This window comes from Sebastes fasciatus, chromosome 4 (assembly GCF_043250625.1).
Source record: "Sebastes fasciatus isolate fSebFas1 chromosome 4, fSebFas1.pri, whole genome shotgun sequence".
NCBI lineage: Eukaryota > Metazoa > Chordata > Actinopteri > Perciformes > Sebastidae > Sebastes > Sebastes fasciatus.
The window spans coordinates 17,342,169-17,359,319 of record NC_133798.1 but is presented as its reverse complement, the minus strand read 5'-3'; the positions used below and the strand labels follow the sequence as shown (position 1 = coordinate 17,359,319).

Below are 17,151 nucleotides of genomic sequence, written 5' to 3'. Positions count from 1 at the left end.
TTTAAATCGCTATTGAACATTACGGAGGCCAAGTGGTGCAAGCAATAACATGAATAATCCATTGGCAGTTCCTGTCAGACCGAAAGAGAATGAGACCTCAATCACCATTATACTCCGGGGGGGAGTGAAACCAGGCAGCAGCATTAGCCTTTCCCCCTAAAAACTGAATATCCTTTGCTTATTGAAGTTGTAAACATCCATCTTACTAAGGCTTGTACTTGAAGGTATTCAATAATATCATCGAGCACTTCTATACTGCAAATGTATAATTACTTCATTGGAGAAATAAATTGACCTCTAGTGTTTTTAGTGTTTGGCTTTTTGTATCCACACAGCAGAACAACATATGCATATTATTCTCTATTAAAAATATGAACCAGAGCCATAAACGTTTCCTTAAAGCCTTATAAGCATGTTATTGTTCATTAGCTTACAATGCAGTACAACCATTCATTGCCAAAATGCTTCTTTTCTTTTTTTTGAAATACTGCTGGGTTTCTACTGGCTTCACATCTAAATTGAGCTTTAGCTCTAATTAAGCTTTAGATGTAACTTGTAAAACTTGTGAAATGGTAATTCTTACTGCACACTTTGTAATTTCTCAGGAAGAAAGATGGATGTATCAAACAGCTTCTTAGAATAGAGACCATTTTAAATTCATCATGCAGATCTATTGCTTATTCCAGGCACGTCTGTCAATCTGCCTGTGAAATGAAGAGCCAGAGGCTACTGACCCAGACACATCAGCTCCTTTTCAGTCATCTAACAACACTTTCTGAAGTCTTCGCACTTCACATTAATTTCTTATTTTTAGCTTGCTGCTGTGGCTCATGCTCGGTCTTTGTGTAGAGTGAGGGGGCAACAAGTATAGTTTATGCAAAGTGGTTATGACGGCTGGTACAAAAGGCTTTATAAGACTATAAAACATCCAAAACTCCATACTGAATCACAGACACCATTGGAAATGCTTTTTAATAAAATATTTATTTCCCATTCATTTCATATACACTTGAATGTCTATGCTGGCTTTTCAGTAAAACTTTAAAATCTCAGATATGATTTTTTGTGTTGTTACAATACTCAATTTCTCAAATCAATAGTGCAAATTTTTTGCTAAACCTTTCTGGAGGCAGATTTCATGATGCTGGCTGGCTTGATTGAAAACAAATCGCTTTGCTTCTGCTGGTTAAACGGCGCATAATCTTGACGCAAAGTACATTTTGAATTTTGGACTTTACAACGCTCTGGAGTTATTGGAAATGTTTAGATCCATCAGTCGGAAACAATCCAACGCAGCCACCACTGGAATCTAATTCAACAAATAGTATAATACTAATAATATTAATGTTAACGCCTCAAGATAGCAATTCGCAAACAATGCTCCTGGCCACACCTCATTTTAAGACTTACGCACCCATTTTAAGGGTGCGTTTGTGGATGCGTGTACATGTTTGCGTGCTCGACTGTCTGGATATTGTAATAGCTAAAAAGTTCAAAAACATTGGCACTATTGCATTACGTATCTTAAGTTGTGTTTTTTTTTTTTTTAGCAGCAGCATTTTGTTCCCGTTTTTTTCCTGCCAAATGCAATAAGAGAATATTTAGTTTTTAAGACGAAGCAACCAAATGAAGGCATTTTCTATTAAGATGCCAAAATCCTACCATACCAAGCTGAGCTGGAACAGTGTTTTACAGACACGTTAAAGACATTACCTGTTATGTTTTACTGTTTGTTTTGTTTTTGTTATTATGTATCAATTTCAATTAAATTTGCACATGGGTGCACAGATGAACATGGCGTGAAAATGACAACTGCGTCGGTCTGAAAATAGCAATGAGAGTTGCGCTGCACTCTGCGCCGGGTTTAAGATAGGGTCCATCGTTCTAGTTATAGGAAAACATATTCATATTGGTAAAGTTACTGAGATTACTTAAAGAATAATACAATATACATTAAACAATTCTTTGACAAACTCCCATACCATTGTATATGAAAAGATAGCTTCATGGTTACGTTTTAAGGTAGACATCAAAAGTGCTTCCTGTCACAGATGTCCAATAATAATAAATACTGATGATATTCTATAAATGATGATGATGATGATATTCTTTAAAGTTTTCTTTAAAGCATTTGTTTTGTTCAATGAAAAAAGGAAGACAATTGCGAAACTATAACAAGTACCTGAAAATGACGACAACCATTTTCCACGATATACTGCAGTACCAAAAACACAAGTACAAAACCTGTATGCAAAATTATATTAAAACAACTCTGATAAAATACTCTTCATAAGCGTACTTATTTAAGTACCCTGCTTGTTTTTCCCCAAACACCCAAAAGACAATGGTACAAAGTGATTGTAGGTTCTTTCTCAAAAGTGTCAGTGCATTTTCCACCATGGTGAGAAAGCATTTGTGACCTGATTGTGCGTTCATTGGACAGATACAGCATGTACCAACATTGACTTCACTTGAGAATAAAAAATATATAACCTGTTCCACAGATTACCTTTCTTCATGTCCAGTCTTGATATGCAATTCATAAACGAATGTTCAGTGTTGACCTGAGTCTGTTTTGTCATCCAGCTCATTGTCTCCACAGGAGTGCTGTACCATCCGAGTCTCTACTTCCAGAGAGAAATCATCTTCTCTGTGTGACATCTTGTTGAACAGACATGATGCTCTGTTTTAACTTCTTCGTAAACAGGTGACTGGCTCTTCCACAGTAGGAATTCGTGGTGGTCTTTAGCGACGCTTCCAGCGGCTGAAGCAGCGAGGTCTCCATGTTCTCACCAAATGGATACTGCGATGATGAGAAAAAAAGAGTGCGGGTATTAATATTCTGATTTCAAATTAAAGATCTGATTTTATTGCAGCTTTGTACATCCACGGTTATGTGTCTTTAATTTTAACTCTCCTCCTACACCTCATATTACTCAAGAAAGACTCGAAACATGCGTTGTTGTTGTTTTTTAAATCAAGCAGACGTGTGTGTATTTACTAGGGCTGTCAAGTGATTACATTTTTTAATCTTGATTAGTTGCATGATTTTCCATAATTAATCATGATGAACACAAAACAATGACACATATCGTCCAGAAACCCTCACAGGTACTGCATTTAGCATAATAAATATGCTCAAATCATAACATGGCAAACTCAAGCCCAACAGACAACAACAGCTGTCAGTGTGCTGACTTGACTATGATTTTCCCAAAACTGCATGTCATATCTTGAGGTCAGAGGTCAAGGGACCCCATTGAAAATGCCCATGCCAGATTTTCCTCACAAAAATGTTGCCAATGTTTGGAGCGTTATTTAGCCTCCTTCGCTACAAGCTAGAATGACATGGTTGGTACCAATGGATTCCTTAGGTTTTATAGTTTCATATAATGCCAGAATCGTCACTCTAGCTTTAAAAACTGAGCCTGCTACAACCTAAAATTCGCAAATTGGCGTTAATGCGCTTTCGTTTTGCGTTAAAACAAACTTTGCCAGCCCTAGTTTTTACACTTGTTGCCTGCTCAGACAGCCGTGATGGGACAATAAGAACTGCTTTCAAATCACAAGAATTAAGTGCCACATTTATCACTGTCACTTCAGGACAATAACTCTCTGCGTTTGATTCATAACTGTCAATTCAGAGTTGTGTTTGGATGATGAATATCTGTTACCACAACTATACAAGAATGGGCTCAGTAAGGCGTAACAGCATTGGGGAGAGCTACAGCTGCAGCATTCCAGATATGCTTCATTATTGAATGCTTTTGTGTCACCAAGTGAACAGCAAAGATAAAACTTCCAGCCCTTCAGCCAGTTAATATAAGCAGCTCAGGCTTTTGTCACGTACAGTATGTAAATAAGGATGCAGCCTTTTGTTTTTGGATTGAGGTATCCCATTCTTTTACTGCTCTAGTAAATAAGAGGAAATCACTATTTTACAGCATCTCATTTGACTCCAGTTTGGCCCAAGCATTAGGTAACTCAAAGCACACTTGCTTTATTATCTTTCATATACTGCAGCAGGCAATAAAGCACCATTAACAGCCTCCTATCGATTTTTATGTGGATGCTGGCTGATGCGTTGTCCACACAGCCATCATGGATGTCTCAAACTAGCATCAGCACTAAAAATTTTACAACTCTTCTGTGGGCTTGGCTGCGTAATGGTAGTGCCCTTTATTGCGAGCTCCTCCGCTGGCTGGGAGAGCCGGGGCTGACTAAGGAGCTCTTGGTGGGATGGAAATGAGAGTTTCCTCCAGAATTGCCTGCTCCAGGCTTTAGGATGCTGTCCTCAAAGGACTGTGTGGGAACAAAGTGGGAGGGGGCCTGAGGAGCTGGAGCAACAGGAAGCACTGATAAAAGCTTCAACAAAATATAGACTATAACAACAAAGGATGAAATGCTCTTAAGTTAGACCAGGCTCTTTTCTAATAGGCTAATTGTACTACAAAGCCCCGTATCTTACATTTATTTATTTAATACAGGACACGTATTATGATTACTAATGACAAACCACAGGACTCCTCCGCCTCCTAAAATCTGGTATGTGCTGTCTTGGATGCTGCATGCGTGTTTGTGCTGTCGGAGAGACTGATGGAGGCACGAGGGCCGAGTGCCCCATAATGAAGCCCGCTCGTTTACTTAATGGCTGAGAACATTGCCCGCAGTGATAGTGGCCAGGCTGGACCCTGTGGCGGTAATGGATGGAGACCAGCTAATGAGGCTTCCCTTACTCCCGCGATTGCTGCCTGCATGTTGACCGGTGTGCTGAAATCAACAAGAGCAGATCGAAAGGCGAGCCGCCAGCGCAGCAGAGAGCTCTCCGGCTGTCTTGCTCGCTCACCGATGACGGATGTGTAGTGGACTTTTTTTAAGCCACGAAAGCTGAAACGCATAAATAATGCAGAGTACATTTTGACAGATGTCGTACTTTTTTTAATCCAAATTCTGTCTTCATTTTGAAGCAGCAATGCACTGGCAGTGTGCTCAGTAGGGCGTCATATCAACTTAAGGAGGCTAAAATTCTGAAAATGTTTAGAGTTTACAGAAGGCTTAAAGAGGCAGCCAGACCTCATCAGCTGTTCCAAGTGAAATCAGGCCTATGCACAAACCCGAGAGGAGGATATTAAAGGATGACAGTGGTGATTATTGTCAACAAATCCAATGAAGAAAACAACAATAAATTGCTCCTACTAACAAGTATTGTGTGTGTGTGTCTCAATTCTGGTATAGCTTATCTCTCTGTGCCATAGACCTCCATTGTCCATTGCTAACACATTTCTTTACTTCATGATTTTTAGCCTTCTAGTTGAAACCATCTAACCATTCCAGTGGTCAAAGCAGGGTGGGGCTGATTTGTCTGGTTTGGAGAGCTAAGGCAGGATGACGGAAATGTTTAACAGGCTATTGATTAAGCACTGGTGGACGGAAGCATCTATGAGAGAAAAGCAATGGCCCGGAGTGCCTATTGATAATGTAATGACAAGAAAATGGCTCTCCAAAAAGTCTGGACTACCTACACAACTGCTCCTCTAAAGAAACAGAGGCACCAGAGAGAACGTCTATAAAAATGACCGCTCCTCAGTAGAATAAACAAACTTCCCCTTACATTAAGTTGTCCAGTTAGCTGTGTCTGGAATGCTCTTAACAAAAACTTGTGAAGAATAAATATACTCAATTCAATTCAAGATCTTTTTTGTAAGACATGGCTAACAAATAAGAACCCTTACTGTAGGGGTTCAGAGAAACCACAGATTTCTAGTTAGAGAGGCCGTCTCTACCTTTTGGATGGCCTCGTAGACGGCTCGAAATGCAGGCTGCTTGTCATCGTGGTAAACTCCCCTGTTACCATGGAGAATGAAGACACCTTCTTGGTCAGCCTGTTGACAGTTGCTGCCGTAGATACAGTGGTCTGGACGGTAGTTCCACTGGCAGGGGAACACATACAGGCTTTCTGTAACACAGCAAGAGACATGATTGGGTTGATAAGGATTGTAAATAACAAGGTTAATTCAATAAGAACCTGTTAAAAACCCTCAAATATTAGTTTATTTGATGGTAAATATCCAAGACAACATCATTAGTCAGGGTTTCTGCAGGTTTCAACAAGTTAAATTTAAGACTTTTAAGACTTTTTGAAGGCCACATAGAATGAAATTTAATAATACCCATTTGTATATGTGGTCATACTGGCAGAACTATGAAGGAAAATTAGTATAAAATGAAAATAAGTCCTAGAATTACTTTAAGTACATGAATTTATAGTAATATATTTGACCGAAACGCTGTCCGGAAGTTGCTCGGAGTTCCAGTTAATGCGCTTGCTGAACTGGTGGTTGTCTGCTGTGGTACCTACTAAGCGTGGACCGCCGCCGAACAATATTGAGAGATGGCCAGCATCTGTTGCCGACTTTTTATCGCGGCTTGACGGTTTTCACATTTTAAGTGCGATTCTAACGCTTTGATTCATACAAAGGCAGCATCATTGTATTCTCCATCCAGGTCTGGTTGAATTTGCACTTCCCCATCGCAGCAAAGTGAAACAGAATAGAATCGAAGTCTAAATCTAAAATCAAAATTTTAAGAAGCTGTTAGGATAGCATGATAATCTCCATGGAGACAGTTGTACGCTTCATGGATGTGCGTGAGTAAATTCTGACCAGGGTGGAAAACCTTTATTTCGATTGTTGTTCTGTTCTCCCGCCGAGCAAAAAATTCATTTGAAAACCCTCTTGATTATTTGCAGTTAACACAACAGTAGAGCATTAATTTTAAGACCTATAAAATACATCTTAGGCCTGCATTTAATTGAATTTAAGACTTTTTAACCCGCAGAAACCCCGTTAGTGAAGTCTTGTTTGTGTCATGAACTAACGTAACATTCATGACTAAGATAATGCTGTATATGTGATTGCACAAACCTGGGTTATGGTGAAATATGATATTAAGAAGATCCTGGTCACCCCAGGTGATATTGAGTTTATACTTCTGGAGAAGCGGCATAAGGATTTCCTCCCACTTCAGTGCAACTGTTGTCATGTCATTCTAGAAGGAAAAATACAGTAATCAGAGAGCATTCATATCAGTTTGCATCAGGAAATCACAAACCTGCAATTCTGGAAAATGCATCCCTTTGTCAACACTTCACATCAACCCAAAGAAAATGTTTTGTCTTTCAATCGAATATTTCAGTGTGGCGGTTTAGAAAAGTATTACAAGAGTGACCTCAGCTGGTCAATGTTGGTAGTACAGCTACTCCTGAAGCCTCCTTCAGTATTCTCAACTATTTTTTTCAATGTCTAAATTTCACACATCCCTACTGTAGATGATTCAATGATTAACTGAATGTAAAAATGTTGTTTAATATAACATCATATCACTCCATACATGAGAATACAAATGTCCGCCTGTACATTATCGATACAATGTTCACATCCTTTTTGTAAAATAATTAGTGAACTGTTCATCATAACTTTTTTTGTGAATAAATGTAATTAATTAAACATTTTTAAATGTTTTCTGAATCTGTTCTTTAGATTTACAGAATATTATTTTACATATTATTACATGTGTATATATATATACATTTTACATATTATTTAGCATTTCCAGAAGAATTAAATGTTCAGGTTCAAATTTTCTCTTTAAGCTTTTTGGGCATTATCTATAGTAATAATTATGGTCCAAAATAATGTGAAACTGCAGTCAAACATCTTCAAATTTTCTTGGAGGAGGACCCCCAAAACACAATTTCTCCTAGTATAATTTATTCACTGTAGATATTCAGAATGTAACAATGATTGCTGATACCAACCAATACACATGGCAAAATGTGAATAAGGGGATTACTGGTATATTAAATTGGAAAAAGCACATAGCAACAGCTGACAGTAGTTAACATGCTGCAAAAAACTACACAAGAAAAAAAATAATAATAATCTTACCTTAAAAGATTTCTCCCTGAGGCGCGTCATGTTCATGAGCATGACCCCTGAGTTGATGCCCGTCTTGCCATAGTAAGGGTGGCGGGCAAAACGGTTGTACCAGCCGATGCGCGGCTCCTCATGCTCCGGAGCCATGGCAGCTAAGTGGCTCGAATTGAACTGAGAAAGAAGGGCCCAGATGTCCTCTACTGGCTGCAGAAAAATGATATCTGTGTCCACATAGAGCAAAGAATCCACCTCCTTCAGAATCAGCTGGAAAACAGAGCACAAAAAAACTCATGAGCACATTTTGCAAATGTGTAATTGTTACAAGTTATATGCATGGAGGATGACTCTGGACCTACTGGCAGGAAGAGCCTCTGAGAGGCACAAGGTTTGAAGAGCTTCTTCCACTCATTCGCATTCTCCTTGGGAAACGTGATGGAGTAGATGGTGAAGTTAAACTTGGTCTGAACTGTCCTGGGCCAGGAGTCCAGCTTTAAGAAAAGATAGTACAAAGAAAAAATTGTACCTCAACAATATCCACATGTAAGATTTTATCTTAAGTTGTTTTTAAAAAAAAATGATGCATCTCAGCCTTTAGGCCAGAAAATGACAACAACTGTGTAAAAAGAAGTCTTTACTGTAAAATATTCATGCATGCACAATGGCAGACTGTTGCACAAACATGCTTTGAGTTTGCTTGCACAGTTTGTGTGCAAGAAACTATGTACAACCAGAAAATGAATGCACAAGTACATGAACGTTTCTGGTGTTGTGGAGGAAGACACTTACAGCAATTCTGAAGCGGTTGTGTAGATCATCTTCAGCAAAGATGTAGAAGTGCAGAGGCTTTTTGCTGAGGAGAACAGCAGACTTCAACATGACAAGAGTCTCCTCTAGCCTGGGGCCACAGGCCACCACAGCCAAATGACTTCTCTCATTGCTATGTTGCTTGACTGCAGAGCCTGACCTCTCTCTAAGAGATGAGACAAAGTCAAATGAATCAGTAATCAACTTCAGTTTGTATTCGTATAACAGCATGGACACTGACAACTGCAGGAGAGAACTAAGTAATGAAGATATCAGCAGGCTCAGATGAATTGTGCTCAGCCCTGTAGCATCGGAACTGTCATTAGGTTTAATGAAATGTAGATCGGGACTATCATTCATGCTCTGTGCTGCCTCCAAGCGCTCCTATGACTTTCAAGTTTAGAAATCTTGAATGATTGCCAATTTTCAATCATATCTCTGTGTACACGTGATAGTATGGCAGGCCTACATACATACACAATTAGAATTGACAAAATGATGTTAATTTTGTACAAGGCTCTAGTTATCCTCCAGATTTGCATCGGATGATGCAAGCAAAGATTAAACAGTAGCAAGACAGAAGTCTGTTGATAAGATACTGGCATGTTTAATGGTTTGTATGTGAATGTCAATCTATGATAAGTAAAGATTTCAGGTTGAAATGTAATGTAGAATAAAGTATTTTTTTCACCAAATTAGAACAGCTTTTAGGTACTGATGATTATGAGATGGCTTTACACTAACAACTCAAAGTGTTGTTATCTTTGATTTCTGATAACTGCTTGTACTTATGACTTCGAGCTTAAAGGTAGTTTCAAGGTGCCCTGCGAGTGCAGCAATACGCCAAGTATTTACTCTGAACTGTGGACTAGTGATGTGTCGGTCGCGAACGAGCCGGTTCAAAGAGCCGGCTCTTTTAAGTGAACGATAAGAGCCGGCTCTTTTAAGTGAACGATAAGAGCCGGCTCCCGTCCGAGAGCCATTTTTTTCTTTATTTCTTTACTTAATTCAAGGCAGAATGATAGCATGATCTTCTCCGCGCCACGGGCACTCCATGCAATCACATGACTGTGACTGAATGTTGTGTTAATGACGTCCGTCCGATCAATGAGGTGATGAAAGACAAGGATCATACCATCAAGCAGGGAGGGGCGGGGGTGCGCGGCACGCTGACGATCTACAGGTACAGAGCAGGAGGGAGAGAAAGAGAGAGGAGTGCGGTGCGGTGCGGTGCGTTGCGGTGCGGTGCGTTGCGGTGCAGTGCGGTGCAGTGCGGTGCGGTGCGATGAGATGGGTTCCGGTGCGTTGCGTTGCGTTGCGTTGCGTTGCGCTGCGCTGCGCTGCGTTGCGGTGCACGAATAGCAGACAAGTAAGCAGCATGTAAAATTATGGTATTCTGGAAATTATAAGGCTTAGTATAATTATATTGAATAATTTAAGTTATATATGTGCACAATTACTAATCAAAGGTCAAAACAGCGCTAAATTTGGCTGAATTATAAAAGGCAGAAGTGGTAAAACAAAGAGCTGTTTGGGAGCCGAAAGAGCCGGCTCTTCCTGGTGAGCTGAGCCAAATGATCTGGCTCACTAAAAAGAGCCTGACTTCCCATCACTAGTATAACTCTTAACTGTGGACCTAGGCAGGAGTAGAGGTGAAAATTGTAAATTGAAGCCTTCTGATATAAAGAACATTGGTATCAGTTTATAGAGATGCACAAAATCAGTCATACCTAAGAGATGATTCCAACAAGCAGTTCACTCCACAAACATCAGCAGGCAGTCTCCAATATGGTGACAGTGATTTACACCTGACAGAATGAAAACATGATCTTTTGGATCCTCAACGTGAAATTATAATCTCTTGGACATCAGACATGTGTTGGGATTAGATTAGATCTGCCTCACAGTTACAGGTGTTCATCCTTTAAATCCAGCCAAGGGCTAATGAGGCACAGAATTAGCCTAGTTAGCTTTTAGATTTAAACAATATAGCAATTTCTAACACATTTAAGTTATAGACAGTGGGTGTAAAGTAAAAACAGCACAATTAATACACTTTAAACTAACGTTATATTCTCAGTTTATCCATTTTAGGTTACATTACTATCAGCTCTGTAGCTAAGCTACCTGTCAAGGCCTTCTTCGCCTGCCGATCCTGGGCTTTTCCTGAAAAGCTGCCCGGAGTCATGACCGCGCCTGTCGGGTATTATCCCCTGCTCTTTCCGGTCCCAGTCGTCTCTGTCCTCCAAGCTGGAGGCTAGTTGATTGAACACATACAGCAGTGAGAAGAAGGTGAAGACCATGCACAGGAGAAATGCTTGAAGGTAGCATCGCATTTTGAGTATTTAAGCGCTAAAGGGACATGTTTGTTGATCTTTTATCTACCAGCTGAGCTGATCTACCTCACAACATCAAGTCAGAAGCTAAAACCAAAGAGCACAGTTGGTGTTTACAGTTTCCAGCCCCACCCACAGCTGTTACACACGTGTGTTTGGTTTGATCAACCATCTGTCAGTAACAGTAACAGTTACAGTGTGTGTCTGACAGCCAGGTAACTGAAGTGTAGAAGAGCCATTCATAATTATAATGTATCACACAGGATGGGAACAGCAACACTGTGGTGTAATAACACTGAAGTGTAAAAACAGCAGTCTAATGTTGGATTGTTTCATCTGTAACAATGCATGTTTTATAAGTGATTTTGTATTTTGTTTGCAAATTCTTAATATGCAAGGTAATTGGGAAACAAATACCCCACACCTCACCTCACCTCCATACCATTTATTGACACACAGTACACCTGAACTGAATGGACTGTAATGCTGTGCAACATGCTGCCTTCCACTGTGTAATTGTCTGAAATATATTAATTATTTCTTTTTTTTAAATATTTTTATGAGAGCTACAAGTTCTTTTAACATGGTCATGGAGCATATATAATATATACTGTATATTTGTATTCTGGGGGTATCGTTACTATGCAGAGGGTAGTTTAGTTTATTTATTGACTACACTGAGGGCGCTTTATATTTTAATAATTTATTTATTTATTGTGTTGAGTTGAATGTGATACTTATTTTGTACTGTAATTACCTTGTGCCTTTTCTACCTTTCTTTCCTTTCTTAAATTTGACTCGGTGTAAACTGCTCAGAATTCCAATGTACTTAGGTGCAAATGGCAAATAAAACTCTTGAATCTTGAATCTTGAATTGGCTGTTAAATAAATGTAGTGGAGTAAAAGTACAAAAAATAATTTTTTATCTTTGTGTTCAACTCTTTGGCTTAATTCCTGTGCTTGTTTTATGCATGTCAGTGCCCTAGATGATGGGGTGTACTGTCCTAAACCTCTAACAATTTATCATTATTTATGTTTATTTCTTTTTCTTTTCTTTTCTTTATTTATCTATTTATTTATATTTATTTTTGTACTTTTTTTTGAGTGCCCTCGGAGTATTGTCATGGGTGGGGGTGGGTGGGATATCTATCAGTCCAAACATGTTTGTGCAATGCATTATCAGAGTTGTATTAACAAAATTCCGAAATAAACTCTGTTTAAAAAAAAAAAAAAGTACAGAAATTCCCTCTAAAGTGCTGTGAGGTAGAAGTATAAAGTAGCAGGTGGAAATACTCAAGTATGTCAAGGTTGTACTTATGTACAGTATGTGAGTAAATGTATGTAAATTAGTTACTTTCCATCATTGCTTTAAGGGGTCTCCTTTCAAGACACAACTACACAAGCGGAAGGAACATGGTTGAAGGGTAATAATAATGCACACATACCGTGAAACTGGCTACCAAGTCTTTTGCCTTTTCATGTCTTGTCTTTATGCAACATATCGGTCATGATGTGAAAAAAAGAAGGGCTATCAATCGATTAAAATATTTAATCACAATTAATTGCATGATTGTCCACGATTAGTCGTGATTAATCGCAAATTTATCGCACAGTTTTTGTATCTACTCAAATGTACCTTAAAGGGAGATTTGTCAAGAATGTAATACCCTTATCAACATGGCAGTGGGCAAATATGCTGCTTTATGCAAATGTATGTGTATATTTATTACTGGAAATTTATTAACACGAAACAATGACAAATATTGTCCAGAAACCCTCACAGGTACAGCATTTAGCATAGGAAATATGCTCGAATCATAACATGGCAAACTCAAGCCCGACAGGCAACAACAGCTGTCAGTGTGTCAGTGTGCTGACTTGACTATGACTTGCCCCAAAACTGCATGTGATTATCATAAAGTGGGCATGTCTGTAAAGGGGAGACTCGTGGGTACCCATAGAACCCATTTTCATTCACATATCTTGAGGTCAGCAGTCAAGGGACCCCTTTGAAAATGGCCATGCCAGTTTTTCCTCACTCTAGCTCTAAAACTGAGCCCGCTACAACCTAAAAATTGCAAGTTGAGTTAATGCATTAAAGAAATGAGTGGTGTTAAACGAACTCTGACAGCCCTAGAAAAAAGGTTAACAAATTCAAAAATTAAATCTATTAACTGTGGAGATGTTGTAGCAAATCATTGAGGAAAATAGTTTTCTTACAGTAAAGCAACTTTTAAGAAATCCATGTGTCTTACAAACTGTTCTTGTTCATAATGAAACATTTAAAATAAAAACATATCCGAGTATCTACAACTTATTTTATTTAACAATATTTTACAATATAAACCATTCTATAGATTAAATCATGCTTAACTCCACCAAGTGAATGAGAACCATACTTGGAATAATTATTCAATATTTTTACTCAAATGTTAAACAGTAAAAAAAAAGAAAAAAAAAAAAAGATTGCATCCAATGACATAAAATGAGAGCTGGAATAGGCCAGTAACCAACAGTGTTATGATTTACGGATAATGGCAAAGTGGAAATAATGCTAAAAAATGTTATCATGAACATAGGATGCCATTAAGTGCAAATAACGATAACAAAATTCAAGGATAAACTACAATTCTGAGATGACTTCTTCATTTTCTTTCATAAATCCATTTATTCTGTGCATTAACAGCCAACTCAGTGTGATGCTGATGTAACACTGAGGTGTTAAGACAGAAGTAACCACAACACGCGGCACAGTTCAACTGACATCCAGGATTTAATGCTACTGTTCCTTTTTTTCAGTTCATCAAGATAGGTCTCGCTGCAACAGTTCTTTGAGTTGAGCGTACAGCACACGTCCTGAGTCCTGAATTCTTTATCGTCATGGGAAGGCAGTGAACAATACAGCCCCAACGGAAGTGAATGCTATCATATTGGCTTTTATAGTATTATTAATGTTGAAGTTTAATCTCTGGTTGAGGCTGTTGAGAGTGCAGAAGAATGGGTTGTGCTGACTGGGAGTGTGAAGGTTAGTGAGTCTCTCCATTGACCGGCGAGCCTTCCAGGCGGGGCGTAGAGCATCTGGAGACCCCTCGTTCAGTGTTATCAGAGCTGGAGCCACTTTGACTGTGTTGGTCTGCTGAAGCAGCACTTGTTGAGGTTGACGTGGGTTTGGCTTTCTCCTTAAAGTCTGTGATTATTACAGTCAAGTCTCCAACTGTGACCTCTAGATGCTGGGCGCTGCTCCTGTCTATGTTTTTTAACCTGGGCCTGGTGAAACAAACAGAAACAAACAGATTTGAAAACTGCTTGGAGGATCACAGACCGCTGAATACGATGAGCTATTCTACCATTTCCTTTGTAAATATGAATCCCTTACCTCATCTTTTTATGGTTTTTCTTTTTCAGTGTTGGTTCTTTATCACTCTTGTCTTTCTCAGATTTTTCTTTCTTCTCCTTTTTGGGGAGTGTGGGTGGTGCAAACTGCTGATTTGCTTGCTGTGCAACCAGCTGAGAAACAGGCCGTGGTTTTCTGAAAGAGACAAAAAACAGTTACTGGCATCCAAGATACATTTATATCACTGAACCTGTAGATAGGGTGAGTGTGGTTTGAACTGCTGAAGTGTGTAACTACTCAATATGACCAGGAGGAGCAAAGAGCTTACAATAATTATTACCTCTGCTAAGGCCAAAGGCCTTCGGACAAGGAGGTTATGTTTTCACCGGCGTTGGTTTGTTTGTTTGTCTGTTTGTCTTTTTTTCATTACGCTACCTGGTATGATGTATAGTATGACTCTTAAGTAAATACGTAGATGGGTTACTCTCAGTTACATCTTTTATTTAAGTACCCAAACTTACACTCAGTTGCCGGTTCATTAGATCGACCTAGCTAAATCTAATTTAGTCTAATACAACAGCCCTGCAATAGACTCTACCTTTATGGATGTTCTCATGTTAAGTTTTGTTTTTTAGAGAGGTGTTGTGGTCATTTTGGAGGATGTGGATTGTGATGCTGTTGATTGTATTGTGTTATACTGAGGGTGTTTCTAATATGAAGCCAACCCGCTATGATATAAGTGGGGTGGAAAAGCTATTAAAAACACTTCAATATAATGCAATACAATTCAACAATAAACAGGATGAAATACTGAGGTCATAAAGTCCCCGCAACAACCGTGAAGTTTGACAAGACACCCAAAATAAGAATAAGAGTTTAAAGAGTGTTTTCCAGATTTGATCTAGTCAGTCAAGTGTTGAGCTGTATTTTCCCCGACACTACCAGGAATAAAACTCTAGAGGGAAAAATCCTTTACTTATTCTCTATTCCCTTAAAAGTGGTAAAATTGGCTAAACTCCCAGAAATAAATACTAAGGACATGACCTCAGTGGTACTGTAGATATGTCCCTGACCACATACTGCACTCTCAAAAATGTCCATGAAGTTCAATCAACAACTATCTAATACCTTTTCAACAAAGATGTAACATTGTAAGAGGAAGGTGTACACACGTAGACGTGGGGAAGTAAATGTACTCTGATACTTTTTATAAATATGAACTGCAATGAATATTAAGAAGGCTGTTATTTCTGTTTGAAGACTTAAATTTATATATTTTTGCTCAAGTACTACAATTTTGAGGTGGTAGGTGTACTTTACCTGCGTCTTTTCATGTTATAGGATAAAGTTAACCTCATTGATTTCACACAGGAAAACTAAACTGTCACTGCAACAAAAGGGAAGTACAATAACAGATCCAGATGTGACCTTAAAAATTAGAATAGTATCTAAACTATGAGCATCTACAATTTTTTTCTCAAGATTTAATCTATTCAGTCAAGTGTTGAGCTGTATATTCTGCATTTCCCCCACACTATTAGGAATAACTCTAGAGGGGGAAATGCTAAATCCTATAGCTAGCTCTACTACTAATTTTAAATCTCTTTTAAAAACACATTTTTATAAAAAGGCTTTTTTAACTCCGTAAGGCAACAGCTTGGTGCACCTTTTCCCACACATTACATTGTCCTCTTTTGGCTTATGTGTAGTAACTTATTGTTTTGATACCACTGGGTTTTAGTTTTCTCATTATGTTTTGTTCTTTTATTGTTGTTTTTATTTAGTCTGTATTTCATTGTGTCTGTGCATGCACTTTGAAACTATGTTTAGAAAGGTGCTATACAAATAAAGATTATTATTATTATTTATTTATATTCTATTCCCTTAAGTGGTAAAATTGGCAAAATTCCCAGAAAAACAAATACTAAGGACATGACCACAGTGGTATTGTATAAATCCCCCTAGCTGAACACAAACTGCACTCTCATAAATGTCCATAAAGTTCAACAAGAGCTTTCATGAAGATAAGATGTATTGCATAGTTGCTGTAATAGATAGCTGTAATCTAACAGATCTGCACCTATAGTATGCTGTATTACATAATGCATGCAATTAAAAATAGTTCTGCAGTTATACATATTAACACAGCTCCTCTTACCTTGTTGAGGTCCCCTTCCTGACATCACACATCATGCACTTGAACGCCTCAGCAGTGTTCTTGAAGGTGCACACGCTGCAGTCCCAGTACCCATCGTCAGCGGACGGCTTCGACTGCCGCTTCGGCCTTCACACAACAACAAAACAAAACAAAAACACTGTGATAACGCCGCATTCAACGAGCCGTGGTGCTTTTCAAAAGAGGGACCCCGTTATGTTAAGATTACCGGAACCGGAAAGACTGTAAAGTTGTGCTCAGAAGTGAAGTCATTGAAGGAAAAAGGGAGCTTTCATTTTGCCCTCATATTTAACCAGCCGCCATGAACACACTTGTAAAACACAGCTCCATCCATTGACCGAGCTCTCTGCTCTCAAACAGCCCCGTAAAGTCTTCACTCAAAGATCCTAGCGACGGGTTTTACCTTGTGGGGCTCTTCTTGTCTCCCATTTGTACGAAACTTGGCCTCAGAGGAGTTAAAATGTGTCTATGTTACAGGTGAAACGCATTTAGCTGCTACTCAGCTGTCGTGGAAACTCCTGTCGAAGGACGGTCACGTGACACGGGTTCATCCAATCACCTTTGATG

The 17,151-nt window shown here is 38.8% G+C and overlaps 2 protein-coding genes across 4 annotated transcripts; both read right to left on the bottom strand.

The window, feature by feature from the left end:
- Positions 1-965: 965 nt before the first annotated feature.
- Positions 966-11,198, bottom strand: LOC141765977 (glucoside xylosyltransferase 1-like). Of its 2 annotated transcripts, XM_074632371.1 has the most exons (8): positions 10,866-11,198; positions 10,469-10,546; positions 8,721-8,904; positions 8,291-8,422; positions 7,947-8,198; positions 6,924-7,047; positions 5,784-5,956; positions 966-2,803 (listed from the first exon to the last, which is right to left on the bottom strand). In XM_074632371.1, exons 1-8 carry the CDS (start codon positions 11,072-11,074, stop codon positions 2,642-2,644), a joined length of 1,314 nt encoding a protein of 437 aa, XP_074488472.1. In that variant the 5' UTR covers positions 11,075-11,198; the 3' UTR covers positions 966-2,641. The 2 variants fall into 2 exon arrangements, with proteins under 2 accessions (XP_074488472.1, XP_074488473.1); XM_074632372.1 differs by lacking the exon at positions 10,469-10,546 and having other exon boundaries at positions 10,866-11,197.
- A 2,182-nt stretch (positions 11,199-13,380) lies between these two features.
- Positions 13,381-17,151, bottom strand: LOC141765967 (YY1-associated factor 2-like). Of its 2 annotated transcripts, none has more exons than XM_074632334.1 (4): positions 16,988-17,151; positions 16,567-16,692; positions 14,451-14,603; positions 13,381-14,341 (listed from the first exon to the last, which is right to left on the bottom strand). In XM_074632334.1, exons 1-4 carry the CDS (start codon positions 17,011-17,013, stop codon positions 14,101-14,103), a joined length of 546 nt encoding a protein of 181 aa, XP_074488435.1. In that variant the 5' UTR covers positions 17,014-17,151; the 3' UTR covers positions 13,381-14,100. The 2 variants fall into 2 exon arrangements, with proteins under 2 accessions (XP_074488435.1, XP_074488434.1); XM_074632333.1 differs by lacking the exon at positions 16,988-17,151 and adding an exon at positions 16,793-16,981.